Source organism: Hyalella azteca, unplaced genomic scaffold (assembly GCF_000764305.2).
Source record: "Hyalella azteca isolate HAZT.00-mixed unplaced genomic scaffold, Hazt_2.0.2 contig212, whole genome shotgun sequence".
Classification (NCBI taxonomy): domain Eukaryota; kingdom Metazoa; phylum Arthropoda; class Malacostraca; order Amphipoda; family Hyalellidae; genus Hyalella; species Hyalella azteca.
In genome coordinates this window covers 109,255-128,713 of record NW_025930568.1, presented here as the reverse complement: position 1 = coordinate 128,713, position 19,459 = coordinate 109,255, and the positions used below count along the sequence as shown (strand labels likewise).

The 19,459-nt window shown below is 44.4% G+C and overlaps 1 protein-coding gene across 1 annotated transcript in view; it reads left to right on the top strand.

Annotated features, from left to right (window-relative positions):
- The window catches only part of LOC108679080 (vacuolar protein sorting-associated protein 13B), a gene marked incomplete in the record, with an annotated part of 32,879 nt that overhangs the window by 1,699 nt on the left and 11,721 nt on the right, over positions 1-19,459 (top strand). The window contains 27 exon segments of the mRNA XM_047884675.1: positions 848-977; positions 1,491-1,672; positions 2,170-2,273; positions 2,891-3,143; positions 3,462-3,772; positions 4,043-4,189; positions 4,500-4,571; positions 4,959-5,154; positions 5,713-5,830; positions 6,216-6,361; positions 7,263-7,435; positions 7,678-7,878; positions 8,180-8,333; positions 9,247-9,366; positions 9,605-10,624; positions 10,939-11,124; positions 11,446-11,672; positions 11,818-12,329; positions 12,469-12,774; positions 13,173-13,602; positions 13,913-14,054; positions 14,544-14,712; positions 14,856-15,852; positions 16,184-16,557; positions 16,731-16,960; positions 17,327-17,467; positions 17,722-19,410. Coding sequence (XP_047740631.1) covers positions 848-977; positions 1,491-1,672; positions 2,170-2,273; positions 2,891-3,143; positions 3,462-3,772; positions 4,043-4,189; positions 4,500-4,571; positions 4,959-5,154; positions 5,713-5,830; positions 6,216-6,361; positions 7,263-7,435; positions 7,678-7,878; positions 8,180-8,333; positions 9,247-9,366; positions 9,605-10,624; positions 10,939-11,124; positions 11,446-11,672; positions 11,818-12,329; positions 12,469-12,774; positions 13,173-13,602; positions 13,913-14,054; positions 14,544-14,712; positions 14,856-15,852; positions 16,184-16,557; positions 16,731-16,960; positions 17,327-17,467; positions 17,722-19,410 — 8,730 coding nt within the window.

Here is a 19,459-nt window from a genome sequence, read left to right as displayed (position 1 = left end):
CTCCACCACTCCCGTCTCCCTCCACCACTCCCGTCTCCCTCCACCACTCCCGTCTCCCTCCACCACTCCCGTCTCCCTCCATCATTCCCGTCTCCTTCCACCACTCCCTTCTCCCTCCACCACTCCCGTCTCCCCTGATCGTTGCCAATCATTATATCCCCTAATCGCATTTTCTCTAATCCATTTGTAACAAATTATCTTACTTCTAATGTCATTTCCACCTAATCCCGTTAATAATTATTAAACTGGATAATGTTTTGTAACGGAAGATCCGTTCAAACCCACACGTATCATGGAACTTTTTTCCAACTCCCGTTTGAAAATTTGAAGCAAACTTTAATCTTTATATCATTGAATAAAATTCATGTTTCCCAATTCGAAAATCTCAACTCACTATTTTAATCCAATGTCTTTTCCTTGTTATTTCAATGCCATATGATTCTACCTTGAAAATAAAATGTAAGGGTCATGTAATAACTTGACACGGATGGTGTTCAATGTACTCTCGAACAGCCCCTCTGTATTCACAACGCCTGACTTCCAATAAACACTCAATTGACATCGACATCTACGTAGTGATTTGTTAATTGTCAACTTATTTATGTAGCCAATTAGGTAGTAATTAGCCCGGAGTTTTCTGATTACTGTGTGTTGTTGCAAATTTATTGAGTTATATTGAGTTTGTACGATATTATTTATTGTTAGCAATTCTGGCCTCTGAGCATGGCTGGCGATCAAAGCTAACTTTTTCGGTGAATAATTAATGCCGATATAACAAATGTGAGATGTGTTTTATGATAAATTAAGTCTAAGTGTTGATCTTACCGTACGATGTCCACCATTACAGAGTGCATCTTGAAGCTGCGTGATGGCGGGCTGGAGAGCTCTGAGTGCAGCAGCAGCGCGCACAGCGAGAGTTTTGATGCCGAGGCTGCGCCCGCCTCTCCTGAACCTGCCACCAGGAAGAAGTCTCGCAAGTTTGTTTTTGCTTTAAAGTTGCTTCACAATGAATAATTCATAGAGTTTGATTATTTTTCCTTTATTATTCCCGGCAGGAACGAAAGAATCTGTTTCTTTAATGCCGCTGTTGAGGCATACTTTGGTAATGACGTTCCCTCTTTGTGTCACGTGCCCTCGAAGTTCGTTTGAACCAGACGCCACGATAAATGCTTCGTAGAATAATAATAATAATGACCTGAAAAAAACAAACTCTTTGGCCGGTGCCCGCGTCAGATTTAGCTTCGTGTGACATTTTTACATAGATCTATTGAACAATAAATTTGTTTATATTGAAATGTCAAAAACTAAGTTTCTCCATGCAAGAATGATGCCTCTGAATAATTCATTCAAATGTATTTTCTTTATGTGCTCAAATGTTCCACTAAATTTTTCTCTGTTCCACTGTTACTTGCATGAAAAATATATAACCCCTAGACATTTCTTTTACATTTTTTATGCCACAAGCGTAATTGCAAGTTTGTTGTTTACAGACAGGAAGTGGAGGCCCCGACAAGCTACATTCAGAGTTTGATAGGCCGCATCATCAACAACGTGAACGTGGTGTGCAATAATGTTATTCTTAAGTATGTTGAGGACGACATCGTTCTCTCCGTCAACGTTAAGACCTTCGAAATGAAGACTGTGAATGGTCGCTGGCAACCCACGTTTGTTGGTGAGTACGCACGATTGCTTGCTGGAATANTCTCCGTCAACGTTAAGACCTTCGAAATGAAGACTGTGAATGGTCGCTGGCAACCCACCTTTGTTGGTGAGTGCCCAGGATTGATTGCTGGAACATAACGATACCGTACTACTTCATATCTAGGCGTTCACTGAGATTGTTATATTCACTGCCACTGTATGGCCAGTAGTGTTCACACCCTTATCATAAGAATCATTGTTGTTCTCTGCTGATATTACAGGAAGATGAAATGTTACAGTTCCTTATAACTGGACTTAGTATTGTTAGCTTAAGTTACTGTTACTTTATCCTGCGTTCTGTTGTTACACGCGGGCAAAATTACGTGCCAATTGTTTGATTTTTTTACCATGTTGCTATTCTGCACCTGTTTTTTCGCTTGCGTTACCGTGCTGTTATTCTGTGCCTGTTGTTCACTTGTATTATTGCAAGCCCCTAAGTAGAGCTCAGACTCTAACTCGTTCATGCAGACCTCAGCTCAGAGGGCTACGCCTTGCGGCGACAGGGCACGCTGACCGACCTCACCGTCTGCCTAGACAAGCGCAATGCGTCTGGGAAGATCGATAACTATCAGGTGAGTATCATAGTTCTGGTACTGACTCATCTATTAGGTGAGTGTCATAGTCATGGTACTGACTCGTCTAACTATCAGGTGAGTATCATAGTCCCGGTACCGACTCATTGAGTATCATAGTCCCGGTACTGACTCATGTAACTATCAGGTGAGTATCATAGTCCCGGTACCGACTCATGTAACTACCAGGTGAGTATCATAGTCAGGGCACTGACTTATAAAGCTGACTATCAGGTGAGTTTTTTGGAGTTGCTCCCTCCAAAGTCTTGAATCTTACTCGAATATTTTTACTCGCGTTGTTTGTCTCATCAATTCATTTATTTCTATAATATGGTATGTTGTAATTTTGGGTCGCAGTTTCCCCGCAATCATTCATATACCTATGTAGATCAATCCAGAAAATGATTTTTCTTTTAAGATATTTTAGCTGAAATTCAAAGTGAATTGAAGTGTTATATTTCCCAATCTCATGAACGTTTCTGGACAAATTTCAGTCATCATTGCAGCCCCGTGCAGTCAATATTAAAATATTTTAACATGGAGATAGTACACTACATGGAGATTAGGGACCTCATTTTGGCTGTCTCTGGTCTGAGGTTATCCATTGTGTATTTCAGGAACCTCTGTTGTACCGATGCTCGATGTCCCTGCGCATCGTGCAGCAATACTCTGCCTCAGGCTCGTCAAACGTCCCTCAGAGCTGCACGTATCACCTCTACTCGCCGCTGCTGCACTTCTCCCTCTCCGACACTCAGCTGCCCATGTTTGCGCGGCTCGTGAGTCTTGCTTTGGCTCTGTCCAACGGAGACCTGGGCGCTAGAGACGCTCCGAGGGACTGCGACACCAGAATGCAGCACCCCCGCCAGCAAGGTGATGCCGGTGTTGTCATATTCAAGCATAATAATAAAATTTTCATGCATTTAACGAAAATTGGCCGTTTTATTTTCAGGATGCATTCATTTTAACATGGATCTTGAACGTGCACCTGGGCACGTTGAACACGTCCTTCGTCTCCATGTGATCGTAGCAGTACGGTATCTATGAGACTTTTGCCGCAACATGACCTGTGCCTTGCTAGTGGTATTGGGCATAGTGCGTATTAATAGCATTAATTTTATTGTTTTATTTGCACGCAGTTATTCAAAATCTTCAAACAAATTTGCTAATATAAATACTAATCCATTGCAGAGAACCTAAGAACGAAAGACCCCCCAGCGATCACACTCCCTGTTTCGAGTACCGCCCCTCTGGGGGGAGGAGTGGGTGTAGGGACCGACCCCCGCAATGCACCTCCTGGGGAGGATGAAGGGGAAGACTCTTGGTCGTCCTGGGCGTGGTCTCTGGGCTCAGCGCTGCTCCCCATCTACTGGGAGGAGGTTGATGACCTCGAGGACGGGGAAGCTTCTACAAGAACTGAGCAGGAGGCGCACCTGCTGCACAAGATGAAGAGGACTCTTGAGTTCGGACTTTATGTTGAAACTGCCTCGTGGGTATTTAAGGTACGTCTGCGCTTTCTAATTGAAAATTAAATAAGCTATTTACTACGCGAATTGAGTCTATCATTGCACTTGATTTGTAGTGAAAGCTATTATAATTTGAGGTGTCTGCTCTACTCTAGACATTAATTAAATTCTTTATTGAGCGAATATAGTTTATCAGCAACTATAGTTTATCAGCAACTAAAATTTCAATTATTATACTTAACAGTTTTACAATATATATACGTACTAGTAATTGGCATCACATTTCTAATAATTCATTCACATCAGGCAACAGAGTCGAGCCAAGACGTTGGCTACTTCGGCCCTACACGCATGCGTTTCCGTCCGTTCCTGCGTGCCGTGCAGCGCGGCAGTTTCGTGACCGTGAAGCTGCGCGGCGTGTCTGACTCGCACGCTCAGCTCGCCATATCGGAGGTGTGTTGCTCCTCAGGGCCATACTTTCAAAACTCGCTAAGTGAACGTAAGTACTTACGCTCTTTTTTCTTGTCTATGATTGGTGCATTTTGCTTGGAAGGCCCTCTATGATTGGCTGTTGAACTTACGATCTCTTAACTTTTTTTGAAAGTATAGGCCCAGCTGGTCTACGGAGTGGGCATAAAATCCCTTCAGTAATATCAAAACAAACAAAGTTTATAGCTTTTTTCCATGCAATAGAAAACTGATTCATACAATTGAGTGCTGCTTTGCATGTACCATGTGTAATGGTAATGTTTGGTTGTTTCAGATGGTTGTCGAACCGTTGGGTGACACTTGTATGTGCGGCATCACAGAGAATTTCAACACTGAAGATGAAGAGGTTTGTGCATTTTGGCAGCATTTGAAGTTGTCTGGATTTTTTGAACCAATTATCTTCACAATTATTTGTTCGTGATACCGACTGGCAATGAATTAAATATATTTTACAATTATTGCCTGAAACCACAAACTATGAAATTCTTCCGTGAATTGTAATATTTTTTATTTTGTCATGTCATATCTTGATGCGGATCTGCGATCGGCCGTAGAGATTTGAAAACTGCAGGATGCTGGCTGATGAATTTATTGAGCTACAGTTGCTGCTCAGTATCTAGGAGCTACAGTTGCTGCTCAGCATCTAGGAGCTACAGTTGCTGCTCAGTATCTAGGAGCTACAGTTGCTGCTCACTATCATAACCCTGGTCCTAATTTCGTCTCACTTCAGCAGAGTTTATCTCGTGAAGCTTCCCCAGCTCCCGGAGCGCCAAGCGAAGCCTCGGGCAGTGGGGCAGGGTGGCGGGAGTCTGACTCTTCCCCTCAATACCTGGCGTGTGGGGAATACAGTGAGGGTTACCTGGAAGGCTCCCTATTTGTTGACGAAATGCCAAAGAATGAAGAGGAAGATCGCAAGGATGATGCCGTCGGTGAGGCGTACAGCTGATTTCCTTCATTAAAGAAGCTATGAATTTTTTTTTATTTGAGTTGTGCAAACAATTTGCTGGGGGATGGTGAAGCCTGCTATTGTTCTTTTTTTGTGAAAGTGAAACATTGTTGAATGAAGCAGGGAAAATTGTCCGTGAAAGATTTTGATAGCACTTAAGTGTGATGAGTAGTTAGATAGTATAACCCATTTTGTTTCGAATTAAACCTGGCATCCTATTTTCTCGAATTTAATCTTGCATCCTAATTTTTTGATTGAACCTTAAACGTTATTTTCTTGAATTAAAACTTAAGCACTCTTTTCTTTCATGACCTGGGACGAATTTTAGTGGTCGTCAACTACAGTAATTTCGTTTTAATCTCGGAACTTAATCAAACATCATTACCATATTTTTATTCATGCTCTAAAATTTAAATCCTTACAATATTTCCTAATGTATGTCTGCTGATTTGTTAAGAACAGCCTAAAATTTGTAAATATTAAAGTTACTTAATCCATAAGCATTTTCTAGTGACCGAAATGTTGTTCTTAATTTCTTCAGAACGTGAGTCGTTGTCAAGAGGGGCGGCGGTTACCCTGGACTTCAAGTATCACTTACAAGTGCCTGAGGAAATCTCTGCTGAACACCTGGCTCGCTTATTTGCTAATCTAGAATACAGGTATTATGTTTGTATAAGTAGTGAAATATCAATTATTTGTATCGTTTAACTTATTATCTACATAATATTTTCTTTAGTAGGTAATGTTCAATATTATATGCCCATAGAATCTCCACTACCGTGTTTACTGAAAACTATTGAAAACTTTTAATTCGAACTTTTTCTATGTATAAATTGTTTAAATTAGAAGGCATAGTAAGCAAGTATTTCTAAGCTGTTTTGCTGCAAGCTCCGGATCGTAAACTTTTCTTGGCAACTTCAATCTGAAGCAAAAGTAAGCAAGTATCTATTGTTGCAACCTACAGAGCGTGAACTTTTGTAATCGAGTTTCGTTTTTTTCTTTCCTGGCATGAACTTCTGATGATAATAAATGAATGATTTTCAGTGATTTAGCGGAGCAGAGCGCGTGCCGCGTCACCGTGGGCGAGTGTTCCGTCAACTGCTGCTCGGGCGCCCACCACCGCGTCTCTGCTGTGCTTGACGCCCTCGCCGCATACGACTACGCGCCTTACTGCACCACCGCCCTCAATGGTGCGCCTCGAACATCCGTAGTTGTACTCAAATATTTTTTATAACTTGCATGGCATTAAAAACGTTTACTCAGACTGATATCTCATTTTGTGAACGAAAATATAGCTTCTGTAACGTGGTCACTATGGCAGTAGTTTTTTTCGGAATTTTAGAAGCAAGGTACATTTGACTCATTTTATCTGCGCTATCAGCCATACGCTACCAACTCTGGTGTAGTGCATTGTTGTTGACTAACGATAGTGGTAATGTGGCTCTCATCCATCTTGTTGATAAGTGGTCATTGTAGAGGTATGAATAACTATTACAGTGAATTTGAAAATTACCAGCAGGATTCTGGATAACAGGAATATCCTATCTGTGCTTGTGAATAATATCTTCCCCATAAGCGTTGCTTGGGCAATGATCACAAATGAGCCATTTGAACATATTAAGACTCTTCCAATAATTTAAAGTACGATTTATAGCATTGCTTGTAATATAGTACATAGCGGCGATCCATCGTGGCCTGGGACTGCTACGTCCCATTAAATAATATGGAACTAAGAGCTTTGGAGTTTGGAGTAGTTTTCCATCTATGAAATTGGCCAGCGGATTTTGGCTTATGAGTACAAACTAAGTAGTGAGCGGCTGGCCCTGAGCGCTACATAACGACCATGCGTCCAGTGACGGGAGCTTGCCATCCAGTTAGGGTAGAGACCACTGAAGAAACCTCCACTTCAGACCATACCGCAGACCTTAAATATTTCACTATTCTGACAACCACCAAACAGATCTTCACATTTAAGCACGGACAATTTCAAAGATGCTAATTAACTTGTGCTCGCTCTCCAGGAAACATTTATCATCAGAATTAAAGCACATATTCGTGCATAATATTTAATGCTGATGACTTCTTTGGCAGGCTCGGCAGCAGCACACGAGCAGCCTAGTGAACATGACGTGGCCATGGCGACGTCAGCATCCCTGCCTACAGTCGTGCTGACGCTCAGCATACGTGCCCCCAAGCTGCTGCTGCATGCTGCGCAGCACCCTCATGCTTACCGTCCTGTCCACCTGCTGAGCAGAAGGAAAAAGGTTCTGTCATGGCCTTTAATGCATAAAAAGCTGAATTTCACGTGTAGGAAGTAGCTTTATTATAGGCAAATCGAAATGTCTGAATGTTAGGTAAAGAGCTTGCTGATGTATGGTTACAATCGATTAATTATCTTTCATATTCCATGCTCGTGCAAAATGATCTGGCCATTATTGGTGTTCTTTGGGCTAATTTACCGACCGCAGGCTTATGGATATTTATTTATGCATTTCTTTTCTTGTAGCGAAGTATCGCTGCGGTGGAGGAGGAGGAGGGCGTGGTGCTGGTGGTGGGGGCACAGCGTGTGGAGGTGGAGTGGCAGCAGCCGATGTACACACGACGTGTCGCCCTTACGGCCGCCAGTGTTGCGTCAGGCGTCCTGACGGTCGGACAGCAGAAGCGTGACGCCGTCATGCGCGCCGCCCGCTCCTCCCTCAGCGTCAAAGTGCGGCAACCCTCAACAGTCCCACTCACGCAGAGAATTTAATATTCGTGATATATTCTTGCATATAAGTATATTTATCTGGTATTTTTGATACTATCCCTCTCTCCGGTACATTAGAAAGTATCAACACCGAATGCGGATGTTAGTTTGAACTATTTAGTATGACAAACTCATTACTATGTGGCAGACCGCTTTTTGATTTCAAGAAGAATTTGTTCATTTATTCTGTTCATTTCAAAATTTATTCAATTTCCTAGTTTCATTTTTATGATAATTTTCCTCATGACGTGTGTGTGTACAGGTGGCTCAGTGCAGCGCGTGGCTAGTGGATACAGAGGACGGTGGCTGCGTCTGCGTGCTGCAGGATTTTAAGCCAACTCTGCAGCTCTGCAAGCTGCTGCTGCCTGAGCTGCATGCCGCCTCTGCTGTTCAGCTCAAGCGCTGCTCCTTCTCAGGTCAGTTCATGTCAAATTTATTATTTTTTAGCGCATTTTCTAATTCTCATTTATGGAAAAAATGCCCTATCGTTCTCGTCATGTCCGTCCGTCTGTCTGTGACTTTACGTTTTTGTCAGCGAGAAAATGCGCTCTCTGTCACTCACTGCAGTGAGTACTGAGTTATATTTTTTTAATGTTTACTCTTCCTAAATATAGACAAATTTTGCAATTAGCTTATTAGTATTAATTTATTTCTAGTGTATAATTACATAAATGGACATTTATTGTTGTTCTGCATGTATTACCTGCTAGTATTTGTGCTGGTGTGAAATTTATTTTTATTTTAAGTGATAAAGCTTCTTGGAAAATATAATTATGAGAGCTTGTGTTACGTTGCGCCTCTTGCTGTCAAAATTCCTGTGACAGTTTTCTGAAATGTTGGAGAATTTTCTTGGCGATCCTATTTAATCGAAATATTTTAGTGAATCACACTTTTGGAAAATCGGATCATTAATTCGTAGAATGGCGAATGAATGTTGGTTCTTATTACGGTTTATAATTTAACGGAACCTGGTTCGCACTATCAAAACTCACTGTTTTACGCAGCGACCTAAGTACATGTACTGGTCAAGTACACCTTGCAGCCTAAGTACCTACTAGTAGCGGCAAATTTCTCGCCAATGATTGGGAGCTTTAGCCTGAAAAGTCGACAGTGATTGGCTGACGGAGTTACAAACTCATAACCGCTTTAGCGCATTTTCTCATTCATGGAAAAAGGCAATATTGTGCTCGTCATTTCCGTCTGTCTGTCTGTGACTTCACGTTTTCGTCGATTTTGAGAAAATGCGCTCTTTGTCACTCACTTCAGTGAGTCTTGAGTTATAATTTTAATTCGTTCGGCCAAATCTCCACTTCGCAAATCTCCCCGCAGGCGGCGCCGTGGTCGGCTGCAACGCTGCGCAGCTGCTGCTGTTCACGCGCCTGGCGTCCTCGTGGCTGACCGCGCCCCACCGCCACGCTGACACCGTCGTCAGGGACGCCATCCACCAAAGTCAGCTGCTGTAGCTATTGTTCGCATCACACACTCGCCTCATTTCATCCGTGCTTCTATAATTAATAACTCGCTCCTTAGTAATCGATGTTTTAATCACATGTAGTTTCTACTCAATTAAATGAAAGTTCGAAATTGGACGGAACATGCATAAATAACGATCTTTTCTCCGTGCTAGAATAAACTTTTTCTTAACATGACTGGGAGGATTTACTGAAATGATAATTGATTCCTGCAGAAAGTCCGGTGTTCTGCGTGCGGATGAAGCAGCTGATGGTTGATGTCGCTGGCAGCGCCCAGTCTTGCAGCGCGGTGCTCTCGCTTGAAGCTGCTTCAGTGTGCCTCAGGGAGGCGTCGAAGGTGGTGCGTGCTGCTCCTGCTCCCGCTGACACTCCTGAGTCTGTCTCCGCCGAGGAAACTAAAATAGCCAGCGGCATTTCAAAGAAGACTTCAAGTTCTCACAAGCGCCTTTTGGAATTGGCAAAAGTTGTTCACGGAACGGGCGATCACATTGATGGAAAAGTTATATGCCTCTTGCTTGCAGGGCCTGAGAATCGTGGAGGCCTTGAGGTTTTGCTACCGCAAAATGAAAGTTCCAGTGACCATCTCGTACGTCTCTCTGTGCATTGGCCCTATAATTTAGAGGATGAAACATCTTGTCTCATTTTTACATTAGGTATCCAGAAGACCTCTGTCTTATTGGACTCAAAACTTATGGATTTCCTGTCGTACTGTCCTCGCAAAACTCCGTCCCGCCGATCCTACGAACGAATTCTTAGCAAACGCGTCTCTGAAGTTCGGAGCAACCGCCACACTTCGGGCGGCTCTGCCTCTGAGACCGGCACGACGCGGCGGGATTCTTCTACCACTTCCGAGGTGCAGACGAGCAAAGCTGCCCAGTCTCTCATCTCACGCCCTCCTCAAACCTCCAACCATTTATCCGCTAACGGGGAACCCACATCGTGGAAACATAGCGTTTCTAAATATTGTTCCGTGTTGCAGCGTCTGTTGTTGCATGTAGACCTCCAATCCTGCACCGTCTTCCTTCCCGGGTGCTCACTACAGGTGTGCTGCGAGAGCGGACTGAGCACCGCGATACACAGGACGTATCTCACCCGCCATGAGCGCCCTTGTCTCGCTGACACGCTTGTCTTCGTCTTGCCTCACGTCGTCCTCCGTAACGCGGCCGTCAGAACCAACCTCGTCAATACCATCACTCAACTGCCTATTACCCTGCCCCCTGACTGCACGGCACCTGGTGGGTACATTGTTCTTCTTTTGCCGCATTGTAAAAATTTTTACATCTGCATAGCCTCTGTTAAGTCCTAAGGCTTTTTATCTTTAATATTGACCCGAATCCATTGTAGTTCAACACTTCTCGCAGTTAAGATCGCTTAAATGTTGCCCATGATATTACAATTAATTAATTTTTATTAAAGACGTATGAAGCTAAACTGATAGGAAAATATTCATATTCTGATATAATATGCAGATGATAAAAATATTCAGATGATATAATCAGCAGGCAATGATGTCTTTTAGCCTGGTATAAATGTGTGGTGGGTTGTGCAGGCTTCAGAGCCGTGCCCTGGTCTGCCAGTCTGCGGGAGTTCAGCACGTACAGCCTGCAGGCGGCAGGCGCTCACGTCCGCCTGCCTATCCTCAAGAACGTCCACACCACCGCCACCATCTCCATCGTCACCAAGCACAATAAACCTGAGTCTAAGAGCAGGGACTCCAAGTCCACTAGAATGGACGGTAATTATTTCAAATAAATTGCAACTCAGAATTAGATAATTACTTTCAATTGACTCTTTCTGTAAACTTATAATGCCTACAACAAAGTAGTGACCAGTAAAAATTAATACTTCAGTCAGAAGTAATATTCTTTTATATTTTGAATTTCTTCTCAGAGCGTGAACAAATTATTAATTTCTAAATAAATCCCTTTAAAAGAGTATGAATAGAAAAAATCTATCGATTACTGCTGGAACTTTCAATGCTTAGTCATGCCTACCTGCTGAGCAATATATTTGAATTAATTAATCATATCAGTATCCTCACCTATAAAATTCATAGGTGAAAACGCTGCAACTGGCGCACCGAAACAAGAAGGTTCGGCGTCTGCCCAGGATGCTGCGAAGACCGACGACCTGCCGGCGACGAGTAACAGCATCGTCGTGCACGCGGACATGTCTCCAGTGCGCGTCTGTGGGTCGCGCAGGCAGGTCGTCTCGCACGTCGCTCTTGTGGAATCTTTCCTGCGATCACTGGTCCTCTTGCGTGATAATTACCTCAATTACTCGGTAAGACTCGTTCAACTTATCCTTTGGAATTATTTTTCTTAATTTTTCCTTTAAATTCATTAAATCTGCGTAACAAACCACTCTTTGTCTTTTTATTATGGAAAACTTATAAAAAAATTCCCAACGTAATTTTTATATTTTTCAGACAAGCGATACATCTCCCACTACAGCTGGCGCTGTGTCTACGTCGGCAGCTGTGACGTCTACCGCAGCTGTAGGAGTAAAAAGCGATGTAAACGAGCCCGTCAAAGCAGAAACTTCCCCTGGTCTTTCTGCTTGGATGCAGTGGACGGTAGCGAAGGTCTCAGCCACTCTTTATGCTGAACAGAAGCAACTTCTACAGCACGAGAAAATTTTCCAAGACGGTGCACCTTTAAAGCCTGGTGCTTCCTCACCTTCCAAAATTCAACTTCTAAGTAGTTCTACAGCACCTGACCACACGGCTGCTCCAAGTTTGCCAAAAGTCACACAACAAAGCCCGCGCAGGTTCGAAGAGCCCGGAATCTCGAGCCAACGCGTCAGCGCGGACGAAAGAAAACAAGAGACGCGCCTGCAAGCCGAGCTCGAGGACCTGACGATGGCCATAGACCTGCAGCAGGTCTACACTAAGATCAAGTGTAGAGTAACGGCTTTCAATGTTCTACACTCTGAACTAGTGTAAGTTAATGGTGCATTTTTACATTAATGGTGTCGGATTTTCTCAGAATATTTTCTATGTTTGAAAATATGTTCCGTACGATTATGATGATCACTTTCTTCACAAGTGTAATTTTCATTGCTTGTAAACTATTTGCAGTAACAACGTCTGGGTGCCTGGAAGCAACAGCGGGATTGTGATAGCAGCTCATCCAAATGAGTCCATCCGTCAGGATATCCCGATTTTCTGTCAAGTGAAGAAGACCTCCTCCGAGTCCCACGACTCTAACAACTCCGTAGGGGGCGACGAAGGCGATGCAGGCGAGATACGCAGCAGCGGGCAGCCACCACTGGCGCCCGTGAAGCAACACCACGGATTCTTATCCTTCACACTTACGTCGGCGGTCTGCAAAAACGTTCATGGCAAGTGGAACCAACTGCTCAGCAGAGAACATCAGGCTGAGAGGCAAGTCTCTAGTGTAAGGGCATTTTACTTTTGCTTCTCATGGACTGGATTATCCAGTACTAGTGTTAATAGAACAGTGGCGTCTTCTCATTCATTTGCTCGTGTTAATGAGCGTCAAGAATTTCGTGTTCCTATGAAATGATCTTAAATCTGGACTTAATAATTTATTCTTATTGTGAAAAGAATAAATGCACTGAAAAACTTGTATCGGAGAGTCGGACCAAAAATAAAAATTTGAATTTCAATTTGATTTACAAAAACTTAATCTAAAACACTGGGATTACCTGGATTAGCCCGGCAACGCCGGCTGTTTTATTTCATTTTAATTTGCTCTGTATGTTTTCTTGCCTATTTTATTATGTTTTAATTGGCTCACAATAAGAGTGTCTGATTCTCAGAGTACAAGGCGAGTCCACAAACAACACACTCACTGAAGTGGACGTGAGAATACAGCCTCTGGATGTCATCTTTGAGCCAGACACTCTGAAGCCCTTCATCCGCGTCTACGAGCCTTGGCTCCATCTCAAACTTCCCGCCACTTTATTCACTGACGCCGAGACTTCATCTCACGATCCTGATATTCACGAAGAGGCTGAAGATTTGAATGGTCGACCCACCGAAAACACTCGCGCGCGCGCCCCAACCGACGCCGAATTATTACACAAGGAACCTATGGGTATGAGCATCAACAACCGCACTCTGCCGCTCCTGTACGTGCACGTTGAAGGCATGAGATTGTTTTTACCGAGTTGTGTTGTCGATACTTCCTTGACATGTGGACACGACCTCGTCGTCCTCCAGTTCTCGTCGCTGCTCATCACGCCTCAGGTCTGCATAAACTACCTGCCTCTTGTGTTTGAACTTTTTTGCACCTTCATCCTTTGTAAGTGGCGGTTGCATTGTACTTGAGAGTAAGATTCGTTCCAATAAAATATATGCGCCTCCAATTATGGACCAAACTAATTCTTTCAGAGGTTTAACTCTCCGCCCAAATCATCATTTACCTTTCATCTCATAGATTTGCAAAACATTTTACTCAGTGTGTTGATTTGCATTACACGACACACCTTAATCTCCTATATATATGACATTGACATTAAAGTGGCACGAACTGAACTATCGTGCTCATTGTGTGCAGGTTGAGAACCCGGTGGAGCGCATCATCGTGCGGAGGGACATGTGGAAGTTAGCGGAGCAAGCTAAAATTTTGACGTTGCCGGGCTCTGTGCTGGAGGACCGCCAGTACCAAGTCGACCTCACCGCCATCGCCGTGTCTTCCGGTGAGCGCATCGCGTTTCGGTTGCACAAAACGAACTTGTTGATTGGAGAAATCGCTGCACGGGTTTGACACAGGGGGTTTCAACATATGGTATTTGGAAAGATCCCTTTGGAGAAACAAAATTTGAAGCAAAAGTCCGTGTAACGAGCAAATAAAAGTCATCGCAAAGGTCATCATAACGTGTAACGATTTCGTATGTTCTTGTTTCCTACTGCTGGTTTAAAGCAATGCATTGATCTAGACAAAAATTTTCCGTTCCCTGCTGGGACGCTAAAAATTTCCATGTGTCACATTGAAATTACTTCCATCAATCTTCCATTAGGTGAGATTCTACATGTGACATGAAAGTAAATTTCACTTGAAATGAAGTGCACGAGGTAAAGTCACCACTCGGAGGTCGTTTTGGTTTACACTGGTATTCTTTACTCATAAATCATTCACTAAAATTTTGGCACTACTCTACATTTTGACTACAATATGCCTCGTCCAGGCCGTTGGTGCGACGTCCTATCGAGGGATGACCAGAGTCGCCCTCGGTCGTGTTCTGGCGACCAAGTCCTGCTGATGGGGGAGAACCCGGCTTTGGCGTGGAACAACTACAACCCCAGAGAGAAACCTCCCAGCACCGGCATGCCACCCCTCCAGCCCATCGTCGAGAGGTCTTGGACGAAGTGGCCTATAGAATACTCTTGGTTTCAGACTACACATTGGAAGTTCTTGGTATCCGCGCTTGCAAACGCTCATCTTACGTGTTAGTATGTGTAAATATTGCGCTAATTTTAATTGTAACTCAATTTTACAGATTTGCGCTGCGCTTGATTTTTGCTCCAGCGGCTGTGTATGAAGGGGAGTGGCTGCTGAACAAACCTGGACCTCCTGACGCCTCGGAGCGACTGTCACGGCAATCAAAGAATAAAAAAGAAGAAATGCGGCGAAAGAAAAGCAAGCCATCACCTACTGATCCTAAGAGACGCCCGAGCGAAACAAACGCCCAAGGAACAAATTCATTGGAATCAGGATTTTCTGTGCAGCCTAAGTCTCTTAGTTTTTGTCTGCTTCAGCAAAAACAGCGTTACGGCCCAGACTGCTTACCAAGTGAACAAATACAAACCAGTACCCAAGCTCTCGCAGCCGCTCAGCGCAGACTGCTGGTGGCTGGCCACTCGCTTGAAGTAAACGCCATCACGCCTGTGAAAATTTCGCTCAGCATGCCTCAGCTCTGTCTTGTCACGAATATTGTACGGGAAACCACGGAACTTTTCTCTATTTTTAAAAGTCCTAAAATATTGCCAGACTCAACATCTGCGAGAGTTGTTGGCCTAGACGTTGCTGACAGTGGCGTTGATTGTGACGCCTCCAGTCCTGACGTGAGATTATTAACAGCTGCTGACAAAACAAGCCCAACTAAATCTGCGCCTGGGTCTCTCACGCAAAAGAAACTCGCCATAAATACTACAAGAACCAGCGTCCAATTCCCATCCATTGAAGAGAACATTTCCCTCGCGGGAAGCAGTGGTCTTGAGACCAACGTCCCTCAGAAAGACTTGCTCGGTGTCCCTGTCCGCATCACGTCCGCGGAGACAAGTAAACACACCGCCAGCTCCGTGGGGCCCAGCAGCATTTCTAGTCTCTGCCAGAGTTTCAGTGCACGTCTGGCGGCTCTCGAGGGAACATCGTGTGTGCCAGATACTCTTGAGCTCGTCCCTTTCGATGTTTTGCTCACTGGGTCGTACATAAGCTGTTGTTTGTACGATAAGAAACTTGATGAACCTGGTGCTTCATCGCTTAAGTCTTCAAAAGTAAGTTTGGCCCATTCATGCTCTAACGAAAATAGAGTGAAATAACATCTTTTATTTTAAAACACTCCAGTCTTCTGCAAAACGATCGAATATTATTTTGTTAGAACCAGTTAGACATCACCTTCTTGAATTTTAGTTCGCGTAGCTCTCAATTAGTAATGTTGAGAACTGATAGTTAACTAACATCCGAATAATCAACTTGTTGTACGTCTATTGATCAATGTGTAGTTACAAAAATAATGTTACACTTCATACTATATTTATTTAGCTTAATTAGTGAGGTGAATAATTTATCGATTTTCGCTAGTACGCGCTACATTTCCACACGCAGAAGACACATCGCAGCAAGCCTGACAGACGGTGGCGTCAAGCTGCCCACGATGCCAAAGAAGTTCTGTCCACCGAGTCTGAGGCGTCACCCGTGCACGAGCCTTTAAAGCCTTCAGCCACCGACGCAGTGTCTGCTGCTGGCGCCCAGAAAGTGGACGTTCTTGCTGCTGCTGGTGATACACATGTCACCTACGAATCATGCCGGCAAAATTCATCTGTGCTCGGCTCTGGCGCGGCACGAAATCCCTCGGAGCTCATCAAAGTCCCGCAAGGTTCAAGCACCGATCATACTTGCCTGTCCTCAACATCCGCCCCTTCCGTGTCCCTTACGCCTGCTGTGTCCACGCCGCCGTCTTTCGGGGAGCGGGAAGATGGGTGCGTGATGCAGATTTCCTTCGACAAACTGTCAGTTATTCCTTCTGCTCTGTCATAGTAAAGGAGCCTCTAGGTTTTAGGATTTTTATGATGGCTCAATCCTTCTACTTCTGATCTTCAATTTTTTATTGTTTTTAAATCTTTGAATAACTAGCACCACCCACCCACTGCAGCTACGAAGGCTCTGAAGAAGGCAGCGTGTGCGGCAAGAAGACCAAGGCTTGCTCGACTCTTGCCAGCGACGGCGACACGGCAGGGCCGCGGCACCGCGTCCTGCCGCTCGTGTACGCGCTGGTGTCGCAGCCACACGCCCTCTTCAGCCTCTCCTCCACCCGGAACAAGCTCGAGCTGTCCTGCTATGATCTCGTGCTACGAGGCGCGCCCATTGGCAACTCTTCTAAAGGTAATGATTATTGTAGAAACTACACGGGATTTTAAACTTTCTGAGCTTGAAATCCTTCAAAGTCAAAAAGGATTTAAACTTTGAGTTTGAAATCCTTCAAATTCTTATTGATTTTAAGCTGCTAAATTTACTTTTTATAATTTGGTTGTTTATTCGATAATTTGGTTGTTTAGTCGTATACATTGAATTGTATGTTTTCCTCGCATAACCGTTCAGTCAAAATGTATAATTCAGCTATGATAGACTTCACAGTAAAAATGGAAAATTTCTCGGAAAATAAATTTTTACTTTCACATGTACTATATTGAAAGTCTCATATAAACGGCAAAAGTCACATTTTAGGTACAAGTTTGACGATTTGTGTAGGAGGAAGCATTGGGGAGGTCGGGACAGCTCAGGACCATCCGACAAGTCTGCTGGAGACAAGGACAGGGTCGCCGCACCCCAAGACAGGCGTCCCGCCCGCTCTTTTCACCTTCTCCTGCCACGACTTCCTCACCAGGCCTGGTTAGTGTCCGGCATCACGCATGGGAGTGTCGGTATTTACTTAGTCGTCTGAAATAATTGGCCAAATGATGGCAAAAACTCTAAATAAATACGAATTCATATGACAGTTTTTGTTGGGCTGTAATTTCTTTGTTAATTCTTCATTGTTTTTGGCTGAAATGCCTGCTGGCATTGTTCCATATTTGATATCGTCAATTTTTTCTTGAACCATTGCATTGCAGACTTGATTGCTAATTATTTCCTTCGGTTTGCAGCAAAAATTAAGGTTGACGTTGGGAAGCCAGTACGCGTGACCCTCAGTGACGACAAATTCCATGAGATGTCTCGAGTGATTGCGATTCTTGGGAACAAATTTTCGAGTTTGTTCCCTGCAACTCCAGAAGAAGTTCCTTGTGCAGTTGAGACATCGACAATAAATACAGAGGATCCATCAGCTTTTGGAATATTGAGAGCGTCCTTGACACTCGTCGATTCAATCGCGTTTAGCTCCAGCGAAGTGGTTTTGGAGCTGAGCTTCAAGGATGTCGAGAATTCAGACGCGCCTTGGAGCAAAGTTGAACAGAGCTTTCAGAGACTTCATGCCTCTGTGTCTGCCGTTAGAAAAAGGACTTCATACAATGTTTTGGACTCCCACACTTCTACAAATAAAGCCCTTAACAAAGTTGAACAGATATCGGAAATAAATTTTTTGGCTAGCATACAGGATTTCGAAATGCAAACGCGACACCACGGCCTGAACTGCATTCCCTTGATTAAGCCATGGAGCTTTGGAACGTCATTAAAGTACTCGTGGATGCCATGGTCTTCTAGTCCTTATATTGAAGCTACTCTTAATTCAGAAACTCCACTCTTGATCGACATCGGTCCCGAGCATTTGTTTTGTCTCTCTGATGCGTCCCAGTACATTTCATCCAAGTTTTCGACATCTGAGAAAGCTGAAAACATGCCTTTGCCTAAAAACACTCGGGCTGTGCCCTGTGGTGACGGATCAATGGATGTCATCTACCAAGATGACCTGCGCGCTGGCGTCTTCCAGTACTTCAAGAACTCGTCCAATAAAGAGCCGAAGCCGTACCAGATCCTCTTCGACAACGGCTCCGGCACGATGACCTGGTGCTACCCGGAACCGCGGGCTCTCACTCGCGTGGACATCTACCCCGTTCCCTTCGTGGCGGCATCAGACGTGACCACAGCCACCACCGACAGCAGTTCCAACGACAAGGTTTCCTGCGCTCTGCAGTACTACGACTCGTTGCGAGCCGAGTTCCTCACGTACCGAGAATTTGAACTCTCGGAGTGCGAGCCCTGCCATCTAGAACTTCCGAGCCTCTATGAGAAACATCGTGTGGCGGTTGCTGCGACATGGAGAATTTACCTGGACTATTGGGAGGATGATCGACAGGGTCCCGTCGGCCGAGTTTTAGTGCCAGCCACGGCCCTCGCTGCGTGTATTCGAGTGGATTCTGTGTTTTCTATCCCGTTGTGTCCTCAGAAACAATTTTATTTCAGTTTGCATACGTTGGAAATTGGACTGCAAAACCAACGTTGCTTGGCCGGCATGAAGCTTCCGCCTGAGCTTCAGAACTTTGACCTCGTAGAAGAACTCCCCGACGAGCACGAGTTTCTAACAATCTATTTTGAAGCGACAAAAATTCATGGGCAAGCCTGGAGCTCGAGCATGTGTTGCAACGCGCGCTCGTGCATCAGAATGTCTGTGCTAGACTATGGTTTCCTGACGAGCTGCTCCCTCATGGATGCCACGAACGTGCACGTCAAGGCCATCACTCATGAGAGTTTGAGTGACGACAAGCCGAACTGCGTCGACGTGCAGGTCTTCTGTAAACCGCTGCTGCTGCGCCTCAGTCAGTCCATGCTCCTCACGCTCTCGCTCGCGCAACAGCTTTGGACCAGGAATTTTACAGCCACCCAAGATGTCCAGAAAGGTAGTTTTGTTCTTTCAAAAATAACTTAGTACTCCTATCTACCCAATAA